The following is a 9,066-nucleotide window of genomic DNA, read 5'->3' as shown; positions in this document are numbered from 1 at the left end:
CAAGAAGCATTTCAAAGTCAAAATCAATTGTGCTGCTTAATATTTTTGAGGAAACTGTGATTTTTTTATTCAGGATTCTTCGTTAAATAGAAAGTAAAAAAAAAAAAAAAACAGCATTTATTTGAAACTGAAATATTTTGCGATTATTATTATTTGATCTATTTAATGTGTCTTTGCTGAATACAAACAGTTATTTCTTAATGGCCCCAGAAACTTTAGTGTATGTCCCAACAAAACTGTTATTTTGTGCTGCTTTTGCCCTTTAAAATTTATGGCCATTAAATTCAAGTGTTTTAGGATCTGTCTCTTATTTGGTTTAATTATTGCTAAAAAAACAAACAAAAAAACAGTTGTACATCACAGTGCAGTGTATCCAGAACGGCCTGTATTTGTTTTCTTTCTCATAATCTCCCAGAAATCCCATTTTCTGACATCACCAATGATTAGATACCTGAACACTCTGTCACCGCACAATGTTTGTGTGGCGTGTTTGCTTTGTAACTTTGCTTTGCCAAGAAAAAAAAATCCTCATATGGAATATTTCTTGATATCTTCTATATTCTTAACTGGGTAATTCCTTTTAAATGTTTCTGTCAAAGTCAAGATTTTTGCAAACAGTTCACTGAGTGAACAACATTTTGTTTGTTAAGTGTGCAGCATATTCAGTAGACATAGTGATGACTGGCCGTTCACCGAACAACCTTTGTTGGATTTGGTGATAAAATACACTCAGCTTTCTATCATCATTCTATCATTTACACAGCTGATCATTGAGTGTAGGGGACAAGGAAATAAAATTATATATATATAGGGGACAAGGAAATAAAATTATATATATATATATATATCAGACACACAACTGATTGGAGACTTGACTGCAAATATTAAATCACATTTCCTGGCCTAGTAAACATCAACTTGATCTATAATTATGCGAAAAAGTTATGCTACTCTTTATTTACATTACACTGCTTTATTCTGTATTCTACTTCTATGTTTACATTTTTTTTCTTCCTCTTAGCCATAACTACAAGTTAAAGAAAGGAAGTCAGAGCCTAATCAACAATGAACTGTGACAGAGAACATCAAAGCAGTGAATAATACGCAAAAACTGAACTCTGAACTTCTACTTATGTTTTCTTATGTACCTTGGCCTATATGTAGAAAACAGAATTGTTTTCCTTTCTCTGTAATCGCAGTTATTAGTGCAACACTGAGTCAGATACAGGGGCCAGAGCAGGGGCCGCAGAGATGATATGACAGATATTTGTGTATTATTATTAATAATATTATTTGTATAGGAAAAACATTAACATTAGGATTAACATTAATTAACATTATGTATAATTAATTATAAATTAATATTATTATATTGTTTTACACAATTATTTGAATTATTTCAATATAATAATAATAATGATTATTATTATTCATTTTTAATTTTCATGATATTCTGCCTGAACGACGAAGTCACGTGGACGAAGAAAGACGCACGTTTTTATCCAAAAATCTAAAATAAACCGTCTAAATCTGAGACAAATGAACTGTTTTAATTTCTACAAAGAAAAAATATTGTTAGTTGAAAAATAATCCACGATAGGAGGAGCTATTTGAACCGCGAACTCTATGACGTAGGAGGGTCATAGGTCACGTGCCCATGCCGTGCAGCAAAGCAACATGTCCAACGTGAGAGTTTGAATTATTGACATATTAATCTGATTGCAAATCACAAGGTACTGTGTCGTTGTAAACGATCATGTCGGACCTCAAGATTAATTCGAAGTTCGCAGAAAAATATGAGAAATATCGTCAGAAAGAAGAACTACAGAGACGTAAGTAATTCCACTTACACTGGAAACACAAGCACGGGCTGTTTACTACACTCTTAAATATTAATAATCTGCATTTTAATAAGCCAATATGTATATTTTATGTGATGAATATGTTAAATTATCCCTATATCGATTTTAAACATCAAACGTGCTATGATTTATTTTTGTTTATGTGTTGTCGAGAGGTTTAACTTAAGTTATGTTTATAAAGATTAATATTAAGTAATGTTGCATATATTAATAAAGATAAGCTAATTAGACCTTTTTTTACTTTACAAATTCAAAAATTCACCATGGTAACCATAATTACGGTCAAATTGCCATATTTACAAACAGTAAAGCTGCGTTAATTTCCTAATATCCACAAATATTAATAAACTAATAAGCTTGTTTTATATATCTGTCTATTTATATATTTTTATTTTACAGTAACAAAGAACAATGTAGGTAGTACTTTCACTGACAGCGTTTTTTGAGGCACGAGACAAAACATGTCCCACAAATTTGACATTCTGCTAGATATCTCTATTTGTGTTATACAGGCAATCATGCATTTCATTTTTGAATGAACTGTGCTGTTAAATCTGTCAAATGAATGCTAAGTCAAAGTGTTTATGGCAAATGTTCCAGTGAAGGATCGCTACGGAGACCAAGATAAAGAGAATTCATCAGACTCCTCCGACTCTGACTCTGATGAGAGTGAAGTGGTAAAATATTCTCTCACTTTTTTGTTTGAAAACCTTTTGCCAACTTTAAACCCAGATTTCAATGTTTAATACTCTGATAAATGAATTTATAGGAGCTGGACCCAAAGCTGGACAGGGATTTTTACAGAACGCTGTCACTGCTGAAGAAGAAAGATCCAAAGATCTATCAGAAAGATGCCAAATTCTACACAGAAGACAGTATGAATGATAGCTTCTTTATATGCTTTCTATTCCAATTAAAGACATATATTAGGAGACTGTACTGCTTTCATACTCTGTGAATTGTCTTAATAAACAGCATCTGGATCAGGCAGCGACGATCAACCGTCCACTTCAAAAAAGTCAGAGAAGCCCATGTTCCTGAAGGACTATGAGAGGAAAGTCGTCCTGGAGAGAGGAGGGTAAGAAATCATCTGTTTATAAATGATAAAAGCTGTGGCTGCAATGATCCTCTTTATATTTCTTTCAGTAGTTGTTTTCAAGCTGAAATAGTGGAAGCATATTAATGAAAATGAATTATTTATTTATTATATATTTAGATTACTGATATTGCCTCTAATGTGATCAGATTGTTTGTGTAATATAATTGAATGTAATCCATTTTAGAAAATATGATGATGATGAGGACGACAGTGCTGATGAAGTCGTCTCCAGAAAGATGCAGGAGGTAATTACACATAAGATGTTTAATTTTTCACCATGGACTGAAAATTGACCTTGTTTACTTTTTATCACGTTCTTAAAGGGGTCATATGATGCTGCTAAAAAGAAAGAGCTTGTAACACTCCAAAGAGAAAGGAAAAATTGAAATCGCATCATATGACCCCTTTAAACTTACTGTGTACAATTCATGTATGCACATTATTCCTAATAAAAAAAAGACCTTAATATTCTTTTATTATATACAAATTATAGTTTTTGAATAGATTTTAAGAATTAATAAAATTTTTGTCAGTGCATTGTCCAGCATGTTTTAATATTAAAGGGGTCCTATTATGCTTTTTCAACTTTAGTTAGTTGCTGTTTAGAATGTTGCTGCAAATATCGACGAATGGGACGAGACCTGACTGAGCTGCACTAGAGAAGGCAACGTGTGTTATCACTATGTCGGAGACACGCTAGCTTTCCCAAGGCAGACAAACTTAGAGTGGTTACAATCATCCGGGTTTAAATCGCGCTCAAATTGATTTGATTTTGACACAATATTTACTCTGAAGCTGGCAGGCGGCTATGGTAAGGGGCATGACCAGGCGCTAACCAATCACAGCACACATTGGCCCAGCTTAACCAATCACAGCACAAACTGGCCCAGCTAACCAATCACAGCACACATTGGCCCAAGCTAACCAATCACCGCACATTTCGTATTTCAGAAGGCGGGCCTTCATTACATACAGGAACTATTCAAGCTGTTCATGCCAGACTGGGGAGAGAGGTGTTGTAATAATGTAAAATATGTGAAAAATAATGTGTTTTTCGAACAACCTAGTATGAGAGCCTGTTCTAGTACACCCCAAAACAAAATCAAGACTTTGTGAAAGAGCATAATAGGACCCCTTTAAATAGTTCAAAATTATTTTTGTAATACTTTTTTGTCGTTGTTGTTAAATATTCTGTTTTATATTGAAATGTTACATTGCAGAAGTAAAATGGATTGTGAATGCAGTTTCATGCTTACTTTAAAGTTTGTATTTTTGGATGTCAAAGGGTCTGTGAAGAAGCGTTTTTAGGATCTTGACATTTTAGGAATGACTGAGAAAAAACATTCAAACGGAAATGGACTTGGTTTTTAAGATGTTTCTCCACTCATCAAAGTGGCTTCTTCAGTATCTGAAACGGCTTCACAACTAACATATAACTAGATAATATGTTTGGGTTTGTATTACAGAGAGCTGCTTCTCCCACCTATATCCAGGAACAGAAGGAACTACAGGAAAGGTAAGCGTTTTAACGCTAGACTGGAGGTTGTGTTTGCACCATTATCCATTCGGCTCAGGTTACTTAACGTATACCATAACTATACAATAACTTAGCTGTCTATGTAAGATTTATCTATGTTGATTTTAAAGGGATAGTTCAGTCAAAATGAAAATTCTGTCATCTACTCTCCATCATGTTGTTCCAAATCTGTATGACTTCTTTCCTGTATGGAAACAGAGGAAAGAAAGACATATGGATTGAAACTTCATGAGAGTGAGTAAATAATGACAGTTGTTTCATTATGGATGAACTGTTTGGATAGCATTACAATGTTTCACTTGAGTCTATATTTTAATTGGACAGTTTTCGAAAGTTTGTGCGAGACAGTGATGATGGGGACAGTGATAGTGATGGAAAGCTGCTGACACGGAGAACCAAAACACAAGAGGAGAAGGTGCTGAGATTGATATTCTCTTCTTTAAAAATTAAAGAAGGATAATGGCGAACCATGTAGATTCGATCATAAACCCTTTGTGCTTGCCTTTTCCTGCTTTCTGAAGGACAAAGAGGAAGCCGACTATGTGGAATGGCTGAAGGGTCAGGCGGAGCTGGAGGGGGAGGAGGAAGTTAAGGACATGGTCAGTGTTTTGCTTTGGTTTTAAGATATTTTATGATGAAGCAATGCATAACTAAAGGCCTTACTCACTCTTGCTCTTTTCTGATCCAGAAATACCTGCGCGACTACTGGAACAACCCTGAGCTGGATGAGAAAGAGTCTTTCCTGCGAGATTACATGCTCAAAAAGGGCTACCTGGAGGAGGATGAAGAAGATAGGTGGGTTTTGTCTGTAGTATTACAGAATTGAGTCAGTAAGAGATGAACGTGCATGAATAAAAAGCCTTTTAAATGTGAGCTCTCTATTACGGAAGTCCTAAGAGGCCATGGATTATTAATATTTTTCTTTCTTGTTTTCTCGTGATCACGACTTAATTTTCTTGTGATCTCGACATAACGAAAGTTGTTTTCTTTTTTTTTTACAATGATTGATTTGTTTGATCTTTTGTTGCTATAGTAACAAACGCAACTACTGGCATCTGATCGACAGATAAACCATGCGCTCTTATATTTACTGTATGTTGTGGATATTTCAGCAAATTTTGCTTCGCTTAGTAATAACATCTACAATACATAAATAAAGGCTAATCAATCACTGTTTATATTTTTCCAGAGACGGTACGCTAAACAATTTGTTTGTGTAATTAACATGTTTATATGTTCAAAGCAACACCGCAAACACTTCAGAAGGATGCAGAGAATTTCTACAATACAATAAAGGCTAATCAATCACTATTGATATTTTTTCCAGAGACAGTACGTTAAATATTTTGTTTGTGTAATTAACATGTTTAAATGGTCAAAGCAACACCACAAACACAGGCGGATTCAACTCACTCTATTTTCATTTTATTTGAAATAAAATTATATATAATTTGTCATTTTTAGTAGTCATGTAGGATATGCTGTGACTGATATTATGTGCGTTACTTACAAGCTTGGGATGCTGTTTGAAAAGTGTGTGTGTGTTTTCCACAAAGAAATGTAGAAAATACAAAAGCTTACAACACTGTAAAACATCAGTGAATTAAATATACACTTCACATATAAATCACATTTCTTATAAATATACATTTAATGATTAACAATAAAGATTAAAAATAAGGAAAATGCACATTACAAATACATTGTTGATAAACACAACATCCCCGCTTATTAACTAACAATCATGTACTAAAGATATAGGTGCAAACAGAATACAGTGACGTCAACCTTGGTTTTAATAAGCAGTTAGTTTATGACACGGAATGCGGTGGTGAAACAAGCAAGAACTTAACGATAAACACAATAATCATATTGATTCAAGCATTTAACATTTATGAATTAATTAAATGTCAGTAATGTACAATACTGCACAAATTATAGCGATCACGAAGAAGGTCCTTATTCTGTCCCAAAGGCGTACAGTAAAGTGGATATACAGTATACAACATCTAATCAGTTATATTCAGTTCTGTACTGCCACCTGTTGGCACAGTTGTGTAACTTAGAGAACAATTTTTATGTCGAGATCACCAGAAAATATTAAGTCGTGATCACGTGAAAACAACTTTGGTATGTCGACTGGAGATCACGAGATAATAAGTCGTGATCACAAGAAAACAAGGAAGAAAAAATATTAATAATCCATGGCCTCTTAGGACTTACGTACTCTATACGTTTCTTACAGGATTATTTGATACATAGAAAGTTCAAAAGAGTGGTATTTATCTTTTGTAACATCAGTTTAATGCATTCTTGCTGAATAAAAGTATTAATTTCTTTTTTTTTTTAAAGCTTACTGTCCCCAAACTTTTGTATCTCTGTATGTGTGAATGGTTTTAGGATCCCCACCTATAATGAGATGATGCAGGATGATGTGGATGACTCGGAGGAAGAAGGAGAATCATTCCTGCATAAACAGGAAGACTTTGAGAGGCATTACAACTTCCGCTTTGAGGAGCCTGATGCTGGAAAGGTAAAAGGATGTCAACATCAGCCTGATTTGTCATTAACAACTTTGTTATATGGCCACACGAGTGTCTCTGAAGAGCAAAGCTCTTTTTTTTTTATAACATTACCCATCAAACCACTGTTCCTCCACAGATCAAAACATATCCTCGCAACATCGCCACATCTGTCCGAAGCAAAGATGACAGAAGAAAGATGAAGAGGGAGGAGGTGAAAGAGAGGAAGAAAAAGGTCAACTAACCATACTACTTTTTTCAGGATTCTTTGATTAATAGAAATTTGAAAAGAACAGCATTTGAAATAGAAATCTTTTGTAACATTGTAAAAGTCTTTACTGTCACTTTTGATCAATTTAATCTCCTTGCTGAAGAAAGATATACATTTCTTAAAAAAAAAAAACAACATTAAATTTTAACAACAAATTATTCAATAATTATTCAACAACTACTGTACATCAAACCTCATTTGTTTTCACACTAAATGTGACCAAACAGCATCAAAGAACTAAGGACCAGTGTTGGGGAAAATTACTTTTAAAAGTAATGCATTACAATATTGCGTTACTCCATAAAAAAATAACTAATTACGTTACTTAGTTACTTTTTATGGAAAGTAATGCATTACGTTACTCTTGCGTTACTTTTTAAATCTTTGGATAAAAGCGTCTGCTAAATGACTAAATGTAAATCTGGACAGGGCTTGCTTGTTTGTTTTTAAAATAAAAAAAGTTATATTTTTGGCAAATATAAAAGCCTTTTCACACCAAAAGTGAAATGAATAATCCTCAGGCTGAAGGGAAAGTAAATTTACGTCCGTACAGTAGAATGCAGAAGAAGAAATTTCAACACACTTCAGCAATAAAAAAAGACACACGAATGTTTGTCTAGAGTAATTTGTGCTTATTAGTACGGTTGAACTGGATCATCGAAGGTCAGAAGCAAAGACATTGGTTAATAGAATGGGATTAAATACATAAAGGATATTTGTGTTGTTTAACATTTAAGTATTGCAGGTTTGCGTCATATTCTGAGTTGCATTATTTTTATTCATTTTGAGGAATACTGAATCTGTGTTTTTTTTTTTTGTGAGTGAGATGAATTAATGCATATTCATATTTATTTTAGAACTACAGTAACATCTGATTTCACTCAACATGGGGACAGGAGAGCTGTCAATCAATAAAAAAAAAGTAACTTGCGTTACTTATCTGAAAAAGTAACTTACTTATTTGAAAAAGTAACTCCGATATTCTCTTGTAAATTAAAAAGTAATGCGTTACTTTACTAGTTACTTGAAAAAAGTAATGATTACGTAACTCGCGTTACTTGTAATGCGTTACCCCCAACACTGCTAAGGACCTAAGGAACCGTCAAGAGGATTGAGAACCAGAACTGTTTAATTCCTTACAATTCCTATCTCTAACGTCCTGTAGGAGAAGGAACAGAAGCAGCAGCAGCTGAAGGAACTGAAGAACCTGAAGCGAGCAGAGATCATGGACAAACTGAAGAAACTGCAGGAGCTGACAGGAAATGAGAAGCTGGCCTTCAGTGACGTCGACCTGGAGGGAGACTTTGACCCTCAGCAACACGACCAACTCATGCAGGTGAGTCTGGAATGACAAATATCCCATAAGTGACTGTAAGTCTGGAACAAAACCTCATGGCAGGAGCTGTCAATGATGAGCTTATGATGAAATAATTGCTATATATCTGTTGGATATTTACATTGAGCTGCACATGCTTTCTTGTATTTGAATATGTACCTTTCTTCATTCTCATGTGCAGAAGTTCTTTGGGGATGAATACTATGGAGAGAACGAGGAAGAGAAACCACAGTTTGATGATGACGATGATTTAGCAGGTAACATTGTGTCTCTTGGATGGATGTTCACGCACACTACCTTTTATTCAGCTGGAAAAATTCAGCTTTGCCATCACGGAAATACATTACATTTTAAAATATGTTAAAGGGGTCATAGGATGCTACATGCACTTTTACAAGTTGTTTGAACTGAAACAACCACCCTATAATGATAAAAATCC

General features: G+C 34.2%; 1 protein-coding gene across 2 annotated transcripts in view; it reads left to right on the top strand.

The window, feature by feature from the left end:
- The first annotated feature begins 1,620 nt into the window (after positions 1–1,620).
- The window catches only part of kri1 (KRI1 homolog), a 13,086-nt gene continuing 5,640 nt past the window's right edge, over positions 1,621–9,066 (top strand). Inside the window, exons 1-13 of one of the 2 annotated variants that reach the window (XM_016538658.1) lie at positions 1,621–1,832; positions 2,463–2,539; positions 2,632–2,737; positions 2,838–2,940; positions 3,146–3,206; positions 4,428–4,477; positions 4,823–4,913; positions 5,020–5,097; positions 5,187–5,293; positions 6,899–7,031; positions 7,160–7,255; positions 8,457–8,627; positions 8,809–8,884. In XM_016538658.1, the coding sequence (XP_016394144.1) occupies positions 1,757–1,832; positions 2,463–2,539; positions 2,632–2,737; positions 2,838–2,940; positions 3,146–3,206; positions 4,428–4,477; positions 4,823–4,913; positions 5,020–5,097; positions 5,187–5,293; positions 6,899–7,031; positions 7,160–7,255; positions 8,457–8,627; positions 8,809–8,884 (1,225 nt within the window). In that variant the 5' untranslated portion in view covers positions 1,621–1,756. The remainder of the gene's footprint in view (positions 1,833–2,462; positions 2,540–2,631; positions 2,738–2,837; positions 2,941–3,145; positions 3,207–4,427; positions 4,478–4,822; positions 4,914–5,019; positions 5,098–5,186; positions 5,294–6,898; positions 7,032–7,159; positions 7,256–8,456; positions 8,628–8,808; positions 8,885–9,066) is intronic. The other variant, XM_016538668.1, reaches the window with a different exon arrangement.

Source organism: Sinocyclocheilus rhinocerous, unplaced genomic scaffold, assembly GCF_001515625.1.
Source record: "Sinocyclocheilus rhinocerous isolate Xijiao unplaced genomic scaffold, SAMN03320098_v1.1 scaffold463, whole genome shotgun sequence".
Classification (NCBI taxonomy): Eukaryota; Metazoa; Chordata; class Actinopteri; order Cypriniformes; family Cyprinidae; genus Sinocyclocheilus; species Sinocyclocheilus rhinocerous.
This window is presented reverse-complemented; position numbering and strand designations above follow the sequence as displayed.